General features: G+C 36.4%; 1 protein-coding gene across 1 annotated transcript; it reads right to left on the bottom strand.

The window, feature by feature from the left end:
* Positions 1-22,208, bottom strand: SLC7A2 (solute carrier family 7 member 2). The gene is made up of 12 exons (XM_026078173.1): positions 22,143-22,208; positions 16,116-16,506; positions 15,064-15,219; positions 12,530-12,695; positions 11,835-11,971; positions 10,918-11,140; positions 8,229-8,368; positions 4,377-4,479; positions 2,885-3,090; positions 2,413-2,579; positions 1,272-1,380; positions 1-665 (listed from the first exon to the last, which is right to left on the bottom strand). The coding sequence occupies exons 2-12, from the start codon at positions 16,489-16,491 to the stop codon at positions 478-480; spliced, it is 1,971 nt and encodes a 656-aa protein (XP_025933958.1). The 5' UTR covers positions 16,492-16,506; positions 22,143-22,208; the 3' UTR covers positions 1-477.
* Positions 22,209-24,752: the final 2,544 nt, after the last annotated feature.

Here is a 24,752-nt window from a genome sequence, read left to right as displayed (position 1 = left end):
CAATTTATCTCCCATTAGAATTAGTTATATAGAAAACACTAGGTATTTCAATGCTCAGTGAGCTAGTTGCTTTGTTATTTCAGACACCATCAGACTGTGACTTAAGAGACAAGAAAAACATATGAAAGGCACTTGTGTTCACAGGGCAGTATAGAATATTGAGAACTTCTGACAGGCAGTTCTACAATTCTTCATATTTTGTGATTGCCAATGATTTTGTATGATGGTTCAGACAATGCATTCAAATTTTTGCATGCTGAAGGGTACTTTTCTTGTTTGTTTTTTAATTTAAATATTACTCTTCATGCTACCAGTTCTGAAATGATGAAAACAGATCAGCAGCTTGTACAAAATATCAGTCATGCTTTGTGGTAAACACTTTCAAGGGGCACAGTGTTGGTTGGTGAAGCTTTTGAAAGTTCAGTCAGCAAGTATATTGTCAGTTTACTGTTTAAAAGACTTTTATGTTTGCATAGATTAACATTCACTTGTCCTCTCATGTGCAAGAAATTGATCATTTTCATTTGCATTTTCATGTTCATCCTCTTCTTCCACGGGGTTCTTCTCTTGCATTCCACTATTTTCTGAACAAGAATCTTCATCTCCATTTCTAGGATGGCCTTCAAGACTGTGCCTGATGCCATAGGCAAAATAAATGAGGAAGCCTTCCAAAAGAAAAAAAAGTTAATAGAGTTTTCAGGCAAATAATGGATTAAAAAGTAGTTATTTATTACTCCCTGGCTGAGCTCCTTTTCCAAAACAAGTCCCTGCTTCAGCTATCTGCATCAGGTAACCTGAAACTCATGCTTCAGGTCTTCCCTGTTCCTTTGGAAGTGCTGGTGCTAAATTCCAGTGCATCATTTTTGTCTAATTCATTACTCTAATAGGTCATGGAAACTACTCTAATTTACAACGAGATGAAATTAATGTAGCTTTCCATGTTTTAAAAGAGAAGGATTGAGGCCATGGGAAGGAAACTCACAAACAGCTCTCTGCTCACTTTTAGCTATACTTACTAGAAAAAATTGTGGCCTATTGGAATTAGTCTCTATAACTTTGATTATTCCCAGTTTCTTACAGCTGTATTTACAATATAGGCTCTGGATTTATACCTCTTCTGAGGCGTGCTGTTGTTTTGACAAGAAACATCAGCTGGCTTTTATTAAAACAAAGAGTTATTTTCAGATATTTAAAGGAAGAGAATTGATGGATCTGAGAGAGAAACCATCAATCTTAACATAAGAGGTGACTGAAATGAACCGAATACCTACCAAGTGCCATCCAGAAGCTAAATCTGATCCAAGTGTCTCCACTTAATTGTACCATCAAGTAAATGTTCACCAGAATACTGAATGATGGCAAAAATGGCAACAGTGGAACCTAAGGGGAAATATAATAATACATTTGTAGTATTAGATATTATTTCTTACATGTTTCAACTACTGTCACACTTGAGTTATACAACACAAACTAGAGGTGACACATCTACTCACTAAAAAAGAAGTGGGAAATTTTCTTATTGAAACAAGTAAATAAATAGTGAAATTTTCTTTTTCCTTGGGTTTAACCACTGATTTCTACGTATCTTAAACTTTTAAAATATATTTAAACTATATTCTCTAGGCAGTGAAGAAAAGCTTTCCAGCTTGTGTTGAACATAGACTATTGAATTCCTGCATCTACAGCTGAAAAATATTAGCTTAATCAAATATATATGTGTATATATATATAGAACATACTATATATATCCCTTCTTTCCAAATTGTCTCTCCATCAGATTCATTGACCTTCATCAATATACTTCATTCTTTCCCATTTTCTGCCTGTCCACAAGATAACTGATGTTAGAACAGAAATGAAAGCTAAGAATGAAAGGCTGGCACTGTGGGAGGCATGAACTGTGTGCGGTCCAAATCATCACACAAAACATAGACAAACAAGCTGCTTGTAAACTAAACAGGTTTTCTGGGACTTGGAAAAATGAATCTTTTTCCAGTTTCTAAGTGTCTAAACTGGGGACTAAAATTACTTTGGTGATGTGTCTCAGGAATGTGTATTTTGGGGATGGGTCTAATGGAATACCTGGAAGATCTGTGTTGTCAGATCCACTAGTTGTACTAGCAGCTGTTCACACCACCATCAGTGTAACACCTCTTTTGCACAACCATGCTCCTGTGCATGCCCCACACATCCAATCAGCAGACAGTGAAATCCTTTCTCTTGTCCTGAGCAGATCTAGACCAGACTACACAAGCCTCCAATTCAACTGTGAGCATCCCCTACTCTTACACTCTCCCCAAAAACTACAACAGTAACAGTGCAGTAATAAGAAACTGCCTGAAAAAGGGTGGTCTTTCTCTCTCACTTGCTAAAATACAGTCAGACTCTCATTAGAGCTATTAGGTTATTCACCATAAAGGCCACTCTCTGCTGGTTCTGCGGCTGTCTTTGGATGAGGAGAATGGTAACTATGAAGAGCACCACCAACGCAACAAGAAGGCCAATACTCCAGGGCTCCAAGTTAGCAATGAAATGAGTCCCATATGTGGCGAGAACGCTTAAGCCACAAACCAAGAAAGCTGTGTGAAAAACAAAATGATGGAAATAGGAGAGGTCACTTAAGCTCTTCACTGAAAAGGAAGTGACTTTTAAAAAGAATGATAGCAGATATTCAGCAGTATGAAATGTCATAATGAAAATGTTTATTTGAAGGGACGTATACTAGCTTATAGATTAAATCCATCAAGAATTATAAACATATTCTCCAGAATAACATGTTAATGATGACTGCAAGAAGGTACATTATTAGGTTTTTAATTTTTTTCTTTAATAAAATTACATTATTTATGTTAGCTTATATGAGTTTGGACAGCTGAATACTTACCTAATAGACCCACTAAAAAGCTCACAGTAGTTGCAGTCTGCTCCGTAGGCAGGCTGGATGGATTAATCAGGGTCTGAAGCCCGAAGTGATTCTCTTGTATCATAGTTATCTGTGATTCACTTACTATAGATTCCCTTTCTGATGCAGCCAAAGCCGCTTTTTCTGTAGAATATTTTGGTTGCTCATAGGTTAAACTGGGTTGGTACCTATGCATAAAACAGGAGAATAAATATAAAAATTAAGTTTACTTTGAGGTTTGAAGGAATATGCCTCTGGGAATGTGTTTAAACACTAAATTCTCTGCAGTAGAGGGTTTAAATTTTCCAATTTATAAGTGCACTGCAACAGCATATTCTTAGTCATTGTCATAAACAAACAGACTATAGCAACTCACTTTTTTGCTGTGTTTGTTTGGGGCTTTGGGGGCAGTTTATTAAGCTAAGTGTATGCACCAATGGATGAGATATCTAGTACAAAAGAGGGGACAAAGTCTGGTGGTCAACAACAGAGAAGGGTAGGGAAACCAAACCACTCCTTTCAGCAGAAGCACGTTCATTCCGATTTGTTTCCAATAGCATAAGAGGCCTATTAACTGGCTCAGGCTGAAATTTTACATCTGCTTTGTTAGGATTAAGTGTATTTTTACAAATGCATATTTTAAATAAGTCACCACGGGATAGTCTTCTTTGAAGTGTAAATTAATTCAACATTTGAATTTGAACTGAATTTAAGCTATCTTAGAATTACTTATACATTTCAAAGTTATCAATTTAGCCTCCTACAATAACTTAAAAAGTCAGAATCTTTGTTACTTAGCTACTCTAACAACATATACAAAATACATAACAATAGCCTGTGGCTATCAATATATCAATATTATTCCATCACATTACAAACACAACAGACACAACAGTTTTACTGACAATTATTTATAACCTCACTCATTGAGAGCGCATGTTTTTACTCTCTTCTGAGACTACCACATCTTGAAACATTTGTCTGGCCTTACTAATTTACTGACTAAGGTAATACAAAACAATTGTTTTCAATATTCCATTCTTTTAACTTCTTCAACCTGTGAACTACTTGGAACATGTATGTCTTTCACATAGAGCTCCCACGATATAACAGGCCTTATGCACGGCACAGATCATATTCAGAAGCAAAATATTGTTAACTGTATTTTGGAACAAAGCTTAAAACTAGTACCTTTGGAGCTGATGCTTGGATCAATTCTTCTTTTGGAAAATAAAAGGTGTCTAGATTTCACATGAAGTTTGGATTTGACTAATTGCTATACTGGTATTACAATATAATGCTCAATGTTTTCTTGAAGGGTCACTGCTTCTTAGTAATCTTTTATATGCATACAGCTAATTTTTAAACATTTAGCTATATAGCAAAAAAAATACATCATAAATGTCAGTTCTGTTTGTATGCTGAACAACACAGAATAAAACCTAGCAGAATAGAAACAATGTTTTTGACTCACCTAAGAATGAGGACACAGGCTGCCACAAGTGAGTAAGCAAGAAGTGTACCAATAGACATCATGTCCACTAAAGCCTTCAGGTCAAAAAGAAATGCCATTACAGCTAAAAAAAAGAAAAAGAAAATGCAAAATTCGTATGAGGCTGATATATTAGAGAGTTAAGATTTACAGTCTTTCAGCAGTGTAACTTTACATGGCTTTATGGACAGCAATACTGACAGCAATATGAATGATATTGTGGTAATCCATAAAAACACATTTTAAGTCATAGCCAACACTCGCAAACTTAATTTCCTACAGCTGGGCATCTCATTCATATACATATGCACTGCTGAGCTGTACAGTCATGCCGCTTAACGAAGCAATTTGTACTAGACTTATCTGGACATAAGTATTTGCAGAGATGGCTTGCTGAATTGGAGCCACATTAAAAACACATTTTTATAGCTTAAGGCTCTGATCCTGCAACAGAATCTCATCAAAATTGAGAGGATGGCTCCCACTGCAAAACTGTGGAACAAGGATCTGACCCAGTAAGACATCCATCTGTTAAATTTCCACTGATCTGAGAAAGAGCTTTGTGTAAAGAGGACTTTCAGGAGGTCTCTCTAAAATAGTGTGGGTTTTTTAATTGATTTAAGTTCAAGTGGCCTTCAGGAAAGGCCAACAAATTCTCACAAGAATTAATGTTCTTAAGATCACTGAAATCAGAGGCAGAATTTTCCATGATACTGAGAGTAACTGTAGAAGTCCTTTTATTTATAAAACCTTCTTTTGAGACTCTTAAATGTAATGTCTCTTTTGGTCTATGCTGTCTGCACACAGACACGCATAGCTCATCAAGACATCAGTACAAGCAGTCACTGAAAGAAAGGCTAATGTTAATTGATTTGAAATATATGTGGCCAAAAACCTCTTAAAATATTTGTATGTTATTAATATTATTGAGATACAGAAATAATCTGAAAATATTTAATTTTTTGAATCACCCATTAATTTCAACATCAAAAGAAACCATCAAATGTAACCTTTATACACTGTGTATATATGCACACACAAACTTTTCTATATTCAGAAATACTATATAATATTTTTATATTATATAGAAGGATTATATATGTGTTAATATACTTGTAGACAGGTGTATAAGTACCCAAACACACAGCGACACACATTCCCCTGTTTTTTGATCCTGAGGAAGAAAGTAAAGTGTGATTTTCTGAAAACCAAACTGCTCTGTTACTAAAATTTTATGTTATCTGCTATTCTCCTTTTCCAATGAAGGAAGGAAGACCATCTAATTTTTTTAATAATAGCGGATGTTCATAAATCCAAGAAGTCAATAATGAGGCAAATTTCTGAATACCTCACTGCTTTGTAGGCTCAGAAGAGCATGGGCAAGCACAGCTGAAAAAGAACAGAAGCTATTATAGCCTAATACACAGTTTCTGTATTTAATTTTTAATCCTCCTAGCTTTGAAGGGCTACTTTCTAGCCCAGAACATATATATTAAAATTAAATTAAAAAATGTTTTGTACGCAAAAAACAGAGTGTAGCTTTTTCACYTCTCTCAATTCTACTCCAGTTGTAAGAAACAATGGTAAATCAATTTATGGTGAAGAAACCTTGGACTGACAACAAGGCATTTCCCTATGTACAAAGTTTCACGATCATGATTACAATATGCAAAAAGGGAAGTCACAATAATAACATGTGACAATAATTGCCTCAGCTCTAGTTTTGACCTGATAACTTTAATTAAAAGGCCATACATCTAATCTCCTTAACAGTCTCGAAAGCTATGAAACTATCCATGCTAGGAAAGTCAGATTATATATTATAAACTGTTGCATACCTCTGTAACTCTTCTGGCACAAGTACTTAAGACCACATGTTACCAACTACGCATCTTTTTAAAAATGGAGGAAAAAAATATCCCTTCTCCAGCAAAAGATAAAGCTGTCTGCAGGTAAATTGTTCACACACTGAATTCCCCAAACTGTCTGAAAGCAGTTCAGCTGGTTACTGCTGCCTAGCTAAAGTCAGGACTGTGTAACTGTATCAAGCAGTTTACCAGCCAAGTAACACAGTTTTCTTTCTCCTCATCCTTACTGTGATTTCAGATAAAGATGTTGATTTCATCCCATATAGCTGCATTTCCAAATTATTACAGAGGAAGAAGTCAAAAATATAAATTGAAACTAAAAGCCAAAACAAAAACAATTCTATGTAATCGACTTGTACTTGACCAAAAAAAAGGGAACTAATGATAACGCCTCAAGTAGGAACCATTTGAAAGGTGACTGCGCCTTCCCACATTAGTGTCAAGTACACAGCACGAGCAATTCCAGTTTTGGAACTGGCATCTGAGGGTGACTATAGTAATAATGATTTAGGCTCAGTTCTGAATCTCTTATTTGATACCAACTTTAGCCAGGGTTGCTAAATGTTAAAGACATGCTTTCCATATTTGAATTAGTTTTAATTTAAGACTTATTTATTTGCCTTTGAGTTAAATACTTCTGGAACTTCCAATTTTCCTGTGTAAATAGACATCCCACTGAATTAACGCAGTGAAATTTGGGCACAACTACATATACCTCTGCAAGAAGTATTGACAAAAGTGAAATAGTTACACATTAAAACATTCTCTTTGTGAAACACAGGAGTTGGCAACAGCTCCTAAAATACTGTTTTGCTAAAATATATGTAGGCATATATGTGCATGCATATATGTGTATGTGCAAACAAACATAATCCCCCCACCCCCCCGCCCAACACACACACACCCCAACCATGACTTGGTAAGCTTGTACCAAAACAGAATCTTCTTTCTTTGGAGGAAAATTTAAAAAAATTCTATGCATGTACTTTACACAAAAGTTGATCCTGCTGCAAATGTAGAATTTTTTTCTCATGTCTCATAATAAAAACTTGACTGTTATTTTCCCCCCTTACAGATGTGGTACATATATAGGTGTACATTGGACAAGGAAATCCTGTAAGGAGGGCATTATCCCAAGGGACCCAGATTAAGTAAAATGCCTATTTGCAATAGAAGAGAGGCCAATATTAAAAACCGAAAAAATCAAAGTCATTTCGATTTCTTTGACACTAAGGAGATCACCACCACCATGATTGGTATGATTTGGAGTCTGTATACCCTTTGATTACTCAGTAATTTTATTCCCATCTTACATGCAAGGGAAGTTAACACGCAGCCCTTTTCAAAAATAAAAAGTACCATGCACGTGCATAGAGGGTTTAAATCCCAGTTTTAAGAAACATGGGCTTTTAAAGCTTACCAGAGATGACCCCTGCTGTCAAGGTGGCAGAAACTGGTGTCTGCCTCTGACTCACTTTGGCAAGAAAACTAAAGAGTAAACCATCGCGTGCCATGGCAAACAGAATTCGGGGCAAAGGGAACATAGAGCCGAGAAGACTAGAACAGAAAAATGTATAGTTCAAATACAGGTTATTAAAAGCACAACGCTTTACTGGTAAACCCAACTACACAAAAAGAAAGCTTGGAAAAGTTAATTGGTTTAGGTTTAGTTTTGGTTTTAGGCTCTGTGTTGCTGCTGTTGGTTTTTTGTTTGTCTGATAGGTGTTGTTATTTTTGGTTTGTTGCTTATTTGGAACCTAGGCTTTCAAAGCACTTGAGATTAATCCAAAAATATAAAATCTGTGGTAGAGAAAAGTTTCACTAGAAGCCTATTTTACCTGGCGACAATCATATTTGATCATTTCAGCCAAAAGCAAATCAAAATTGCACAACAGTGTTTTATTTCCATATATGCAATGTGTTTAGAAGTGCACCTTTCTGTACAAGGATCAGCTCTTAATCTCACCTGCTACTGCACCAGACGATAGAGTAGCAACTAGTGGGGTCTTCGTTTTGGAATTGATTTGAGCTAGACATTTGAAAAGCAAGCCATCCTTCGCCATAGCATAGATTACACGTGGCATTGGGAAAATGGATCCAAGAAGACTGAGTAAAAAGCAAATACATGCAACATGGCAAACACAGTTCATGCAGGGTTGTATCATGGAAAAGATAAACAATGTGAATTAATGGCATGTACAGAAACAAAATTTATGATTGTAAGACAAAACCAGAAAGCCCCATAGCCTAAGATACTACAGATCAGACACAAACAGAATATTCTTTTTTCTTGTGAAGTTGTTTGCCTTTTTTGTTCTTGATTTAGCTAATGGAATTGTTTAATTTGAGAGAATTCAGATTAGCAAAATAACTCTTGCCATCACTGTAGTTCTTAGGCATTAGTGGACCGGGAACACGTTCCAGGTCACACTAACTATGCAATTGAGCTTTAGTATTCCTTAAGAAAGGCTGTCAGTCAGCAAGAGCAAATCAATAAGCATTAGCAGCATCTCATAAATTCTACATTTCCATTTGAGAATGCCGATTAACAATAACTCAGAATAAGCACCATACAGTTATACTTGGGCACATTATTCTTTTCAATTAAAGCACCTCTAGCCAAGCTACATTAAGATTGTTTCTTTTATTGAAAGTAAAGCTAGTTATTTTAGATTTGTTATTAGCAGAACACAGAAAGCTTTTAAACTCTTCATGATTCAAAGCTCTTTTTAAAATACATGTTTTATTTAGGTGGTTTCTTTCCCTCAAAGCAAAATAATTGTAATCAAGAAAACCAAAAATATTGAAAGGACAAAAAGCCAAAATGTATAGCCAGTATAACCTTTGCAGCAAGCATACTAGTTTTTAGCCAGTTGAATGGTTGCCCTTCTTGCTTTGGGAAATCAACTACGTCTTGTACAGAAGGCACAGTTTTTACATACCACAGATGCTAAGTACCTCTAGTAACGCTCTTGGGACACAAGCATTAAGGTTAGACACATATGAAGTAAGTTTCATTGCACATGAACTGATTTTTGATGCATAAAAGTTCTTTCCAAAAAAGAATGTTTCCTGAAGCATGGTTACAATTTATTCTTCAAATAATGATATTGTTTGAATCTTTTGCCAAAATTTTGCTGTTGTGGCTTTGTAAAATTTAACTCTCCTACCCCTCTTTAAGTGCATTCACATAATGGAAATATTAATAAACATTTTTATCCTGAGGAAACAAGTTCATGACATAACCTAGTAAGAGGTAACTATATGGATCGAAAGCAACGATTCCAACTTTTTTGTCAATTATACCTCTAAACTGAGGAATCTGAAATAAAATTTCCTTTGTTTTGTTCTAAACTGAAAACAGTCAACAGACTGAAAGATTAATCTCTCCGTATGAGGAAATAAAATAATTTAAAATACACTGGAAAGAGAGACCAAAATTTCAGATTTCTGAAACAGTGTGTTTTACCATCTCAGTTCATTTTGTTTTCCAGTATTCATTTCTTTGATCTAGTTTCTGCTTAAATATCACTTTTATTATTCATCAATATAGAGGAAAAATTTAGTAAAACCTTCCAAACTGAGGGGACCATGACACTAGATAGAAATTAACTATAATCCCAGAATGAACTGTATAAAAAATGTGACATTTACAGTCAGCCCTACAATTCTTTTAATGTCCTTCTGGATCTATTTCCTTTTTTAAATCACCTCCTACATCTCCTACATCGAGAATATTCCCTTCCTTTAGATCACTCTCCACAAGCAGTGTGCCCACCTTGCACAGACTGATGCTTACAGGGTTATCTCAGGGTATTGGTGTTACTGCTCAAACAGGTATCTCTTTTTCCTTTGTAGAACAGACCGTCAGTATTCTTATCGCTAAAGCTCACTTAAATGACTTACTACCTACATATGCTCAGGTAGGAGATTGGCATCAGTATTTTTCTACCTTAAATTCAAGTATCAAGCAATGTTGTATTCTATGAAAGTTTTTATACCACATTACAACTGGGTTATAATACATGGGAACATGCAACACACTCATGCCCTCCCCAACCTTTTTAATCAAAAGCACATGTTACATTAAGGTTACATTCAGTTTACAAAGGCGGAATAAATTATCATATTTTCATAGATATAATCTGCATCTCAAGTACCCACACAGAAATCAGGGGAAGGGATGATGTCAAAAGACAGACTGGCTACTGGAGAAAAAGAGAGACAGGCAATAAAGAAGGAGGTGGCTCTGGTTAATCTTTCTTCAGTATTGCCTGCAAACACACAGAGCCCATAAAGCTACTGTGTCATGGGGAGCGGAGAGCAAGAAAGGAGAAAATGGGTGAAGTTTATTTTATCAGTTAATAGAGATAACTTGTAGATCGGATGTCTGAAAATACATATTTTAATAGGGAAATTTTTGGTAATAAGTGAAAGAGGTAGAGTCCAATAAGACTACAGTTTAAAAAAAGAATATAATTTAAGGTGCTTACAGTGATCAAGTCCTACTTTAGTCTAAACACACTTCTAATACTTATTGCTAATGCTTTGTGTAAACTGACCCTTCCAAATGAACATGTGAACATACATTTAAAAGTCTTATATTATCCATCAGTTTTTTTTCCCCAATAAAATTAGTATTTCAATGTCTTTACCTTGTGGACAAAGCACAGAGGGATCCCACCGCTACAACATATTTTGCAGGACCCCATCCAACATATTCAAATGCTACTGGCAGAGGACTTTTCTCATCTAGTAAATAGTATGGCATCATAAGAGTCAGTGCAGCTGAAACCCCAAAATAGGCCATGAAGCAGACAAGCAAGGACACCACAATTCCTATGGGTATGGCTTTCTGAGGATTCTTGACCTCCTCTCCTGAAAAAAAAAAACCACCAAAAATTCCTACTGATACATTTTTAAAAGATATCATCAAATACAAATCAGTACATTTGTTAATCTAAACCCTGGGAATCATACTTGTAATATCATTTTTTAAAATCTGTACAAAATAAGCTCAGTGACACAGAACATAACTCAATATTTTGTTCCTAGGAATAGCATTAAAAATAGAGGTAAACTAAAGGACATAAAATACATTCTATATTTAGAGTAGCCAAAGCCCATCATTTCTAATTATTTGCTTACAATTTATAAATTGTTAGTTTTCCAATGTATTTAGCTTTCTAAATACTCATTTCTTATCACTCATGTATAAACCACCCTTTAGGAGACATATCACTTCTCAGAGAAGAGCAAAAGTGAACAGGTGATTAACATGATTTGGGCAGAAAAGAGCATCTTCTAAGCATTACTCAGACTTGGAAAGCAACAATTATTTTATTTAGAACAGGAATAAAATGAGAAAAATCTCCTCCTTCCCCCAGTATGACCGCCACATTCAGGAATGAACTCAGACTTATTCTACATGGACTGAAGAAGTTTAAGGACACAGCAAAGGAAGAACAGCATACAGTGACATTGTTTCCCCCCCCCCCTTCCCAAATGCATATTATACATACACGTGTGCTACACACACACACGCACACACACTCATATATAAATGTTTTACCAGTTGTTGCAATGCAGTCAAATCCTACAAAGGCATAAAAACAGGTTGCAGCACCAGCCAATGTTCCTGTAAAGCCATATGGCATAAAACCACCACTCCCATATATACTTGTCACATTCTCATAGAATGAACGATTCCTAAAAGAAAGAAAATACAGCAGAAAAAATAACTTATTTTTAATTGTTGGTATGATAAATGTAATATGTATTTCGAAAAATATGTTAAAATGCAATGTACTCTCATCAAGACAGAGTTCTGTTTTGCAAAACTTACAAAAATTTCAATTTTAAAGAAATTTCTATTGCAAAGCTTGTAAGAAAGACAAAAATAATAGTAAATAGAAAAATACCTGAATCATACATCTACCATCCTACTCACTTTGCTGTTCATATCAAAACATATTAAAATGCTAACAGTACACGAAAACCTTGTTGTCATACTCACATACTGCAGTTAATGCATGGCTTAAGGATGAGAAGCCAGTAATTTCACAAATGACTATGGAAAATATTATTAAAATAAATAAGACAATATTTTTTAAGAAAAATACAAACAAGAAAAAAAAATTTTTACAGTTATAAAAGGTTTATCATTCCCAGCAACAGAGCAATCAGCAATAAGCAATAACACAGAAGCAAGTATAACACAAAGCTGCTTGGAATATGAGCAAGAAAAGTGTGAAAAAAAATATTTACTCTGTTATTGCAGTAAGGTTGATGAGATATTCTCCACTTATTTTCCAGTTGTCAGCATCTCCTTTCACAAAACCAGAAATCATAACGAAGAGGAGGACCAAGATGTTAATAGCAGTGAAAATTTTATTCACCCACGCAGATTCTTTTACTCCAAAAGATAAAAGACCTATAAAATAAAAGCATTTTATAGCTGTGAACAGTCCCTTAAAGTAATAAAATGACTTTTTAAAGAAGATATATATGCAAGTACTGTGAATAATATTAAAGAAACAGCACTAGCTCTTACAGCTTTTAAGAAGTAGTAGCACAATTTAGTGTATTAGAGACCACAAAACAGAAAACTTCTTTATCCTATTCTTAAAGTATTTAAACATATTTTGAGCAATTGTTACTACTTCTCTGTGACTCCAATCCATATTTCTGTTTTATGCCATGAAATAAAAATAGCTACAAAAATTCTGTGCTTAATGAAAACAGAATGGCAGAATCTACTACATACAGAACAATTACTTATTAGAGTAATAAAATAATCATAATTATTAGATTAATAATCTGTGTTCACTGTAAGTTTCAGTTACATAGTAAAAGTCACATTTCCTACTTTATTAATAAAACTATTAAAAGAAATGCATGCCTGCCATTCATAGAGATTCTAAAACAAAATCTCATACAAAATACACATGCCTTTAGGTTGTAGGCTAATGCATTTAAACAATCTGAAAGGTTTTCCATCAGGATCCTACTGTATCATTAGATTTGTGGCAGTTGTAAGCATATTTATAGTTTACTGGAACACCAGACAGCAGCAGATCAGGAAAAATTAATTACAATAGGAAAGCCTCACGCATGTTCTCTGCACTCTAAGCGTTTCCACTAATGTCACATACATGCTTTCCCTCATTATTTAGAGATTAAGTCTGAAAATTTTAAGCCTCTCAAGATAATGTCTAAAAAATTTCTGACCCCACTAATGAGACTTTTGCTTATTTTTCATAAGCTAGGAGTTATCATATGAGCTGCTCAAGTTTCTTCACCAAAGGTATTTTTATTGGAAAGAGGTGCGTGCTCTTTAGCTAAGCTTTTCTCTAGAAGGCAATGTCTCAATCAGCCTAATGTTGTATGAAACACAGAGTGTAAATTTTTTAAAAAGTCCTTTCTGTAGAGCAGAAACATAAATGGACAGATTTCTATGGACTATTCCTTGTACTTGGCACATAACATTTTCTGTAAAACACTGTCTGCTACTGCTGAGATTCAGCTTTACACACCTCAGAACCGATTACTGTATCGCACTCAACCTACACAGCCCTGAGCAGTCCTGACTCTGCCCTTCCTCTCAACAGCAGTAAATTCCACAGAGTTAGTTCACTGGTGGTTTGACGGTTTACCACATAGACCTGGAGAGGTAATTTGGGGCAGAAGTGCAAAAGAAGTGAAGAAAGAGTGGTGCTGGGGATGAAAAGACAAGTGACAAATGAAAACTCAAGAGCAGTGGAGAACCACATGGGAAAAAACATTTGTTTTTCAATCAATAATCTTTACGTCTGATGTTAGGAAACAGCAGTGATGATGAGGAAAACTGACATAAGATGGCAGCATCTACATTCACATTTCATAGTTCAGTTTGTGCAGCTTCAGTTTTCAAAAAACAAAAGTTTTTCCCCTTCCTTTGGAGGTAACAAAACTGAAAGGTCCATTCCAGGTACCTACCAATTCATTCTAACCCCTCATGAAGACATAAGGGTCTGAACTCCTGCAGGCAACCATGAACCACAAGCATGGGAGACACTTTTGGTCCAGGATACTGGACTAAGCCAAGTCTAAAGTAAACTCCGTGATCTTCTTAAGTGCTGAAACAGGACCCTCAGCACTGACTGTTAATATTGATACTTCTCAAAATATGTTCTGATTGGAAGCATTAAATTCTTCTGAATCACAGGAAAACTTGTAAAAAAATTTTTACAAAATTCATACACTTAAAGAATATCCTGCTCTTAAAATGGTACCAATGAATTTCCTCAGGCTTCCATTCCAGTTTTGCTAGTTTCTTGTGGTTTACATTAGTGACCATATGACAACCATCTTAAAAACTTGGGGTAAAATTTCTAGAAGTATGAGTGTTTTTCACAAAAACTACAAGAAGGTCACACATTGCACTGAAGAGGTACTAAAATAGTTCCTTTGAATTATCCTGCTTATCCATGTTACCCTTGTTGCATTGCTTCTAGTATCTGACTCAACCTGGCAATCTCTACACTGCAAAGTGATTATTTCACGTCTCAGCTTAAATAAAAGAGGATGGTACACATGAAAATTTGACTATATAAATTTTATTCCCAGAGTCACTGCATCAATACAAAATGTGCATCCAAACTTTTCTAACATTATTTATGGTAAGATAAAAACTATAATCTATCATTTTTTCTTGCTGTCTGTTCACTAACATATTCAAGAAAATCTATTCCTTGTCTGTAAGAAACATTCTATAGTCTGATATGACAACCATTATAAATGAAGACACATCTTTCTCTTACCTGATAAAAGCAATATAAGGAATACAGCAAAGAAGTCAGGATACTCTGCTAGGCCGGAGTAATTCATTTTGAAGTAGGTTCTGAAGAAATGACCAATCTGTTTTCCAAGAAGTTCATCAAAGGTGCCACTCCAGGCTCTTGCTACACTTGATGTACCTTCATAAAATACATGCAAGTTTAGGGTTCTGCACATATACAATAGGGCAGAGTTACTTCTACTGAAAAACAAATAAACTTAAACATGCTGCTACCTGTATTTAAAAAAAGCAGAACTTATGTTAAAACAGTGAGCCTTTTGACCATGAATTTTAATATTATAGAAATTATCTGCTTAGTTAAATTATAACATATTATTCTGTAACTAAAAAATATAAATTTATATCTCATTTACTCCCAAATATTGCAGAAATTATTTTTATATCATTGATATTTCTATGTTTACAACATGGCATATGATAAACAGTTTGAAGTATTGTAACAAAACAGTTTACAAAAGAAGGGAAGTTTGACCATCTGGAAGTAGAGCAAAAAAATCACTAGGAAAATTTATATTATTAGAGTGGGTATTTAAGACAGATACTCTCCCCTGGAAAAAAGTGTATGTGGCCATAGCAAGATATGACTTTATTTTTACAGCTCTCCTGTCATTAAATACAGTTCAATACAATGCTCCGGCATATTAATTTTGTGGTGATTTGGGCAAAAGTCCTGTAATTATTGTATACGTATAAAGAAAGATGTGCCTATACACAGCATAACAGATGTTGGGCCAACTTGTCACAGTACCTCTGGAAAAAAACAAGTTTAAATCAAAAAATGTCATCTCTGCCAAAGCACTGAAGTAGTTATTTGAATATCTCCCATTTAAGTGTTGATTTTATTCAGATCTGGTCAACTTTGTATTTGGTGTGATAACACAATAAGACTCCATTTAATTAGCATGGGATTATAGTAATAAGTTAATACTTAAACATCATGACTTTCTTGAAGTGAGATGCTACACTTTTATCTGCTGTCTCAGAACCCCTTGAGTCCTTTGTTCTTAAGCTTACCTATAACATATGATAAAATGAGATTCCAACCAGTGATAAAAGCCCATAGTTCACCAACAGTTACATAAGTATACAAATACGCAGAACCAGTCTTGGGGACACGAGCACCAAACTCAGCATAGCAAAGACCTGCCATCACGGATGCCAGGGCAGCAATGAGGAACGAAACAACAATGCTAGGTCCAGAATCTGATTTGGCTACTTCTCCAGCAAGGACATAAACACCAGCACCAAGAGTACTTCCTACTCCCAGTGCTATAAGGTCCACAGTAGACAAGCATCGGCACAACTTGGAGTCTTCAAGACTTTCACCACCGACGTTCTTCTTCCGCACCAGACACCGGACAAATGACAGAGCTGGTCCACAGGGTAACATGGTGGATGTAGAACTCTGAAAATAAAATAAATCATTTCAATATATAAAAGCTAGCATAAACACTGGTGAAAATAACTGAAGTAGCATATTTGCATAAAGAACTTTTATTACAGTAAGTAATTGATATATTGATATTGTTCCATGACATTAAATAAGTTGACATGTACTTTTTACCCAGGAAATATATGAGGGAAACACAATGCCTAATTTTCTATCTAGCACATATTTCTCTAGGGAAAGATATCCATCATCTTTAAGTTACTATACCACTGTAAAAACATAACAAATTGTTCCTGTTTAATTGCTGTTGACTTCTGCTTAACCAGCTCTAAAACAGAATGAGAACAGACATCTATTATCCTATATATCATAAGTAGTTTTAAGATAGGGATCAGCACCAACATAAAATAAGGATTTTTAACACCCAAAATTCAAGGCTACAAATAGCAAAAACTTTAAAATACAGCATTCTCACAGAGCCAACATAATTTGCTTTTGGATTCAAATGACAAGTTTTTTGCCTTTAGGATTCACTTGAGTAAAAACTGCTTGAGAGCAGATTAAAATAGTGTTCTTAAGCCCTCCCACACCAACTGTGTTTCCCAAAACTAATTACCTGTAAAAGGAAGACCATACAACTCTCCCTTACAAACATCTAACAAAACCTGATAGAACGACTGCCCATCCCACGCCCACTGCAGTTCTTCAATACTCTGAATGCACATCTCGCAGGGGGTGCAATCAGCTGATGCACACGAGCTCGGCTTTCCCGACCAGCCGTGTCCCAAAGGCGGGCAGGTGTGCGGTGCCTGCAGGAAACACGGTGGCCACCCCGCTTCCCAGCTCGGAGAATGTGGTAGCTGGGGATTCAAAGCGTTTGACCTCTGAGTAGAAACATTTTCCCCCTATTCCTGAAATAGCTCTGCAAGTGCAGCTAGTCATGCAGCTTTTGTCTTTAAAGAAGATTCTTGATAAAAGCCATCTCCATTTCCTCCCAGGGAAAGGGAAGTAGATAAAGGATAATGAATGGAACTGAATAGCTTTGGGCAGTGATGCTTAATGCCCATTAGAAAGGTGTTAGCTGCCCCAGTACAGTGGAATGAGGCAAGACTGGGAAGTTCCCAAAGCTTTGCTGCAATGAGGCACTCCTTTCAGCCTCTGAGACATAAGTATCAACCTGTGGTATCTAGACTTCATTCACTGAGGAGATTCCACACAACAGCTTCCAAACTAACGTGATGTGAATGTTGGCAAAGACAGAAGATATCCATACGCTCTTCTGAGGGGGATCAACATTGAATTTTTCAGGTAAAATTCCCCACTGTAGTTCCTGAATTCTTTAGTAAGAGCAGCCTTTCTTTTGGCCTCAGGCTCAGGTATTCCATTCCTTCAAAGGTTTCTCTGTCCTGGGTAGTACTTTGACATGGATGCCCAAGACCACTGGGTTCTTCTCACAGCAACACTTCTGTAGCTGTATCTATCACTTAGGCTGCTATATTAATATACTCATCAGGCCGCAGCCCATGGCTAGAGGTAACAATGCTCTTGCGACTGCATGCCCTTCCCATTAGTAATTTCAATGATGCAGACTCATGGCATTTTTAAGGGGTGATTTTTCTGCCAAATAATAGTTCAGGTGGTGTTTCATTAATAGGAAAAAATACTTTGACAGTTGTTGTTGTTCTCAAACACCAAAACATTTCCAAGACTTTTGTTATGTGAACGGAAGCTCAGATTGCCCTGCTTCTTTGCAATTTAGGACAGGAAGTCCTGAAGGTTGTAAAGTCATCTATTGTGATGGCCAGGTAGGTGTTTTGGTTGTTTTTTTTTTTTTTTTTTTCTGCAGAGAAGGAATCCTTGGGACAAAATGGGAGGGTTTTTTTCCTGCTTGCATTTTCTCTGGTTCCTGTGGAGAGAACAGGAGGCTGGTTCTTGATAGTCACAAGCCCGTAAGATGGCATACTCATTCTGACTCATATCCCTCATACCACTCTTTCTTGTTTAGCTTTTGAAAATCAGGGCACGGCACAACACAGGGTACAAGGCACAAACTGAGTATCTGTAGAGGAAAAAAAAATCTCTCATACACATAAGAAACGTATCCTTTTAGGTATATCCTTCTTAATACACACTTGAAGGACGCACATCCATCTGCAAAGACCACTGCAACCCAAAATATTTTAGACTGTTTTCTAAATTTATTATGCACATATGCATAATAAACAATGTATAAACACTGCCTCATAACTCCTGCTGCTGTGTGCTGCGTACCAAATGCAGTGTGCTACCTCAGATGTGGCCCCATCTCAGATTTTGCTGAGACAAACAAAGAATCCAGTATTGATCACTTCATACTTGATAGGAAAGTGCAGCAGGAAGAACTGAGGAGCTTATGAGGATATTTGGCCTCCATGCAGGCCCTAATGACCTAGGTGATGACAAAGTGTCTTCAAAAATCTATGACAAGTTTAGTCTTTTTCTAAGGTGTCACCTCTAAGACTGATTCTTCAACATACTACTCACTTCAAAAGAATAACTGGGGCAATGCAATACTGACTCAGAAATATAACTTATTGTAGTACTGTGGCTCACTCAGTATGCCTCATACTCCAATAGCAACCTACAGAAGCAAACAAGGTAACAGCTGGGTGTGCCTTTTGGTGGCAGCATTGTCCTAGATAAGCTTACAGTGACTGCAACCACACTCCTAAAAAGGGTCTTATTCCTAATCCTGCACGACAGGGAAAACCTCACCTTTTCCTTGCCATTGATCTTTAGCACAGAGAGGAACAAGAAATAGGGTAAGAAAGGGAAAGGGACAGGAATCGGCAGGAGACGGTGTCTCATACTTTTTGACCAGCAGTTCCTAGTATTTTTCTGCTATCTCCACACTATCAACATCTTCTCTGTCACAACTGCCTCCTTTAACCACTGTAGTCTATAGCTGCCTTTTCCTACCAGGCTGTTGTGGCCTCTGCTGCTGTTCGTGCTACCAGCACAGGTACTGCTGTTAAGTACTCCAGCAGAGCTTGTTGTGCTGGCTCTTCTCTGAGCCCTCTTAGAAAGGCATACTTGTCAGGTAGGGAAATGGTGGTTTTGGTAATAGAGTGGGCAATTAATCAAGAAGGAAGTGACCTCTCTTAACACTTTGCTACTGACAGAACTCACGGTGCTTCTGAGGCATTTCTGAGGCATTTCTCTTACGTTCCTGAGAGCAGAATTAGATGCCTGCATGTCTTTGGACTCAAAGGACAATAGGCAAGTAGCAGTCCATCAAGCTGCAGTGAGCTGTTTATGGAGTTTAAACAGAGTAAGGATTCAATCCTGTGCACTACAAAGTTTAAGCACAAGAAATTAGTGATACAAAACTAAAAAGGAAAATGCGCTTGCGCTGACCAACAGTGTGCAGTTATTTTCAAGTAAGGAGAGGTGCAGATCCAACCTATTGCTTCTCACATGTGTGCAAATCCATGCTCTACTTCATTTCAATGTGCTCTACTTTACAGAGACATTTGTCACAAATAAGCCGTGGTGGCTCTTTGGCTCTGCATATGCTGGGTCACAGTGCTTCTGAAGTCTCTTTTGGGCTAAGTCTTTCTTTAGCTACAAGTTCACTCTATATCATGGACTATGTTTCCAATAGCTCTGAGAAAGGGAAACCCCAGTTCAGCTGCCTTAGACTTGAGGATCAATGTTCAGTGTTTATCCAGTCCTGCCCAGGCCTTCTTTGAACATATTCCTACCCAGAATTCCCACGCTGCGCATATTATAACTGATAGTCTTACCCCTTCAGCAGCATGCAATAGATAGAGACAGACAGGGCAGGAGGACTTAGCTCTGGAGGACTAGAGAAGAACTGGACAGATCTATTCAACATAAGAAAAACAAAAACAAAAAAATTCCTCATCTCTCATGAACATTTTACAACATTTGTCAGAATATCTGAACAAGCACAGATTCTTCTCCTATCCCTTCTGTTCTTTATTGCCTTGGGTTTTTTTCTCTAAGGTAGCTGCTGATAGACCCTTCTTCTTTCTTTTAGTCTTTCCCAGCCACTCGTAAACTAGATAATTTACTGCTTGATCACTGCTCATCTGAATGCTAATCTAAGAAGATGAGTTCAGTCTCATAATTCATACGAAGTCTGTCTTACAGTGCTTCCATTTGAATGGGCTATCAGGAACATTTAATGGCCTCTTCTAATAGCAAAAATTTCAGGGCAAAAAGCCTGTAAATACATACACAATTCAAGGGACAAAGCCTCCATGTGCCAAGTTTTTATTGATCTTTAAAATTGCTTTGACTACTTCAGAGTCATGTAAAGTCCACCATTTTTCCAAAATATTTTCCTTGTTAAAAAAAAACAAAACTAACAGCCTCCTACTGCAAAACAAAACACAAACAATAGGTGGATATTGACAGAACAGATGTTTGTGACAGAGCAGAAATCTATCATACAGTTAGTCTGTATTGTACTGCACTCTTTTATTCTAGAATAATATTTGAATTAAATTATATGAAATTAGTGATTGAAATCAGTACTCATCAAACCCTTGCTGCAGGTGGAAAAAACAAAGCTTTTGATTAAACTACCACTGTGCTACAGTTGCAATTCAACATTTCATACTAAATTTTCCATTAAAAGTTCTAATAAAAAAGATAAAAATATCTAACATGGAAAACAAGTGTTATAAAGCAATATAAAACTTCTGAAAGTTGTAAATTATTCTCAAGATATATGCTTACAGTTTCCTGAAGCATAAGTAATTTAAAGATATTTTATTTCTTATCTATTAAACTATTTTATTGATCTCATATTATATATTATAATATATTATAACTGTCAGATGCAGTAGTATATGTTCTAAATAGCATGTAAGTTATGGACAAAATACTTTAAAGCCTCCAATAAGTTTACATCATATTCAAAATGGGGAAATATATACATATACACATTATATATGGATTAAGTTAGATTCTTTCTCCAGCCTCAGTTTCCTGCAAAAACCTGTAAAAGTTGTGCCAGCATTTTATATTTTCCAACTGTAGAATTTAGGAAAAAAATGTACTTGATCTTAAATAAATTTAGCCCAATTCAAAGTTTCAGTATTGCATTGATTAGAGCAGGTGCAATAATATATTAAAGTTAAAAATTCACCTCAAGGATTACGCAAAATTGTATACAGTCTGTGATTCCATGTGTGTACCTATGTGTACACACAATACATGATTTTAGATGAACTGCAACTTCTTGGTGTCATAAAAGTTGATGCTGTGCCCAAGACTTTCACAGAATTTCTAATGTTCTGGCATATTTAAAATGATATATCTAAATGATACTTAAAACCCCCAAACTGGAAAGTAGCACCTGTTAGAGAAGTCTAATATGTATAAAATGGAAAAGGAAAGATTCACCTCCCAAAAGAATAAATATCTTCCATTTAGCATAAGAAGGAAAACGTAAATTACAACTTCTATGGTAATACATAAATTTGCATTTAGTCAGAGACACAATACTGCTGTAAAGTATGCTGAAGTTAATATTGCATACCACAGGTCTCGCTGTTCAAAAAGCACATATATTAAAGTTTCATACAATAAGATACATTGTTTTCAGGTTACTTCTTTTAGCAGTAAACTTTATTACAAACCTGATTCAGAGCAACTTCTGCCAGGCAAACTTCTGCTTCTCTTACCAAGTCCTGAACTTCTGTATTCTAAAAGTAAGAGTAATGGTGTCAAGTGATTTTATTAAAATATTTGCTTTAAAAGCAAACTGTAGGTGGTGCGAGAGCGGCCGCTGCGGAGGGGTGGAGGCTCGGCACGCCAGGTGATTGGAGGGCTCCAGGCTGGCTAGCTGTTTGCCTGGCCAAGGCGGCAGCCAGGGAGGAAGGGAGCGAGAAAGCCTTACTGCTGCTCAGATAAATCATGTCCGCTATCTTCACAACATAAAATCGACTTAGAATATCATGTTCTGCATTTACACAAGCATACGTGTTTACACGCAAAACACAACTGTTGTGAAGGTACCCCCCATGCATCCACAGGGGGCTCTTTTTAAACAACCCGAATTAAAAACAAAAAAAAATGGACGTTAATCTGTGTCTCCCACTGTGAAAGCTAAAGTTTTCCCGGCTTTCATATTTGTTGCCCTTGTAATAAATAATCTGACTTTGAAGTATATTGAAGGATACCTTGCAACACTAATCTTTGAGACTAGAATCCAATAGCGCAGCATGTAAAATGTTTTTGCTGAGTAATTTTTGAAAGAATAGAAATAATTTGAAAAGTACTGCTGTGGTTAGAAACAACACAGAACAGAATATGTTTACAGAGCCTGGTCAGAGACCATTCCCCAGTTCTGTTGAACTGTGGCAGACGCACCATATAGCTTGTTCTTTATATGGCTTGAAAAGTGAAAATGCTTAAGACTGACATTAGAATAGTCCAAATATTCCTGTGACACCGACAATAAATAAACCTCAGTTTCTCAAAAATTAGCTTCCAGAATAAACTGAACTCCAATGAATAACATACAGCTGTATTTTTATTACTTCCAATGGCGGATAACCCCACCCCAAACATGCAGTAGCATTTCCAGTCAACATTATTCATAGCATATTGTTTCTCTTAAAACACTTGTGTTTCAATATTCCTCTTTTTGTTCAGAGAACACTGAAATATGAGCCTTGCTGGGAGAAGCCTTATGCTTCTCTCCATTAAAAGATCTTTCTTAAGAAAATATGCCAATAAAATGGAGAAAAACTTAAGGACTGTGTCAGGCCCCTCTGCAGCTTGCTCTCAGCTTTCAGTTTTCCCTAAGTGCAAAGTCTGCCACTGTTGAAGAAACACAAAAGGCCCTTCCTCCATTTCCCCAGAAAAATCCTACTTCCTATGACCACACACAAAGGACAGGGATAATCCTTCCTTAGCTGTCCTAGACTCAAAGTGAACACCTCCAAAAAGAGAGTGCTCCACAGGCGTGGGTCATATTTCAGGACTAGGAGGCCAGATGCTGTTTCTTACATTATCCAAGGCTATTCCTTTCTTAAAGTGCAAAAAGGTGTAGAGAAAGAGAAGGTCTTGTTCATTAAAGCTCTAATGATACTGGCACTTGTGCTTCCCCTCATGCTGACCTCATGTCCATTAAATATGAACTCTATCTCCTTCCCAAATAAGCCTTTCCCACTTTTGAAGTTAAGGGAATCTCCTTGTTCTCATAACTCCACTTTCCAGCAATCCCATGTTACCGCCTGCGTTTCAGACATTTTCTCTGTATTTCAGGCCTAATTGCCACAGGCCAATTATCAGCCTCCTCCTCTCATGTTCCTCTTTGCTATTTCGCTTAAGAAATACCCAGTCAGAAGATGGCAACAAGGAGAAATTATGTTAGGAGTGCAAGCTGTTAAACAGACAATGTTTCTTGTGTGGAAATACGCAGAAATTGTTCTTAAGGAGTATCACCCTGACCCATGAAAATTTCTAGGCATTTTTTCCTCTAATACATCACCCTCTAGGAAGTCCATGAATCATTTGAAAACTTTCCAGGTCCTGGATAATTATTCATGTGGATTTTAGTTAACTTCATCAAGGTCAATTGTGAATCATTTCCAACCATGTAGATCTCTTACAAATTGTCGTTAATGCAAAATTAAATAATTTATTGCTTAATTTGCTTCCTAATATACCTTATAAATTGGAAAAACATCCCTGCCATTTTGAAAAAAATTAGTTGCTTCATAATCTGTCGAATACACAGACCCTCTTCTACTTGACTTCAAAAAGCTACCTTCCTAAGGCATACCTTCCCCACAGTGTCAGTCCAAGCTACCCCCACAGAAAAGCCCGATGTGAGGGTAGCCTGTGGTTAGTGTTTTGCTTCGATGGCTTTCTAGTAGACTTCTGCAAGGTTTGTGATGATGTAACTGTACTGGGCTGCTCCATGAATTTATTCACAAAGTACTTTCTGTCACACCTGGAGCTGGAATGCCATCTGTGGTATCACCATGAGAACAATACTTCACGTGAATAATTCCCAAGTGGCTTTATTAATTATTAATACAGTTTGGCAGGCAAAAGCAACAAAAAACTAAAACATTTTGCAGAAAGAACCTTTAAAGCAAATGACACTAAATATTCAACATCCAAACCGTGCACTGATTTTTAGGGCATGTCATCAAATATCCTCATCTTCTGGCCAGGTAGCAGCACAGAAAGATTTCTTGGACAGCATCTGGGACTGGAGCAACATTATGCCATTG

The sequence above is a fragment of the Apteryx rowi genome, unplaced genomic scaffold (assembly GCF_003343035.1).
Source record: "Apteryx rowi isolate R43461 unplaced genomic scaffold, aptRow1 scaffold_472, whole genome shotgun sequence".
Taxonomy (NCBI): Eukaryota; Metazoa; Chordata; class Aves; order Apterygiformes; family Apterygidae; genus Apteryx; species Apteryx rowi.
Note: the sequence above shows the minus strand (reverse complement) of the source record. Positions and strands in the feature narration are given on the sequence as shown.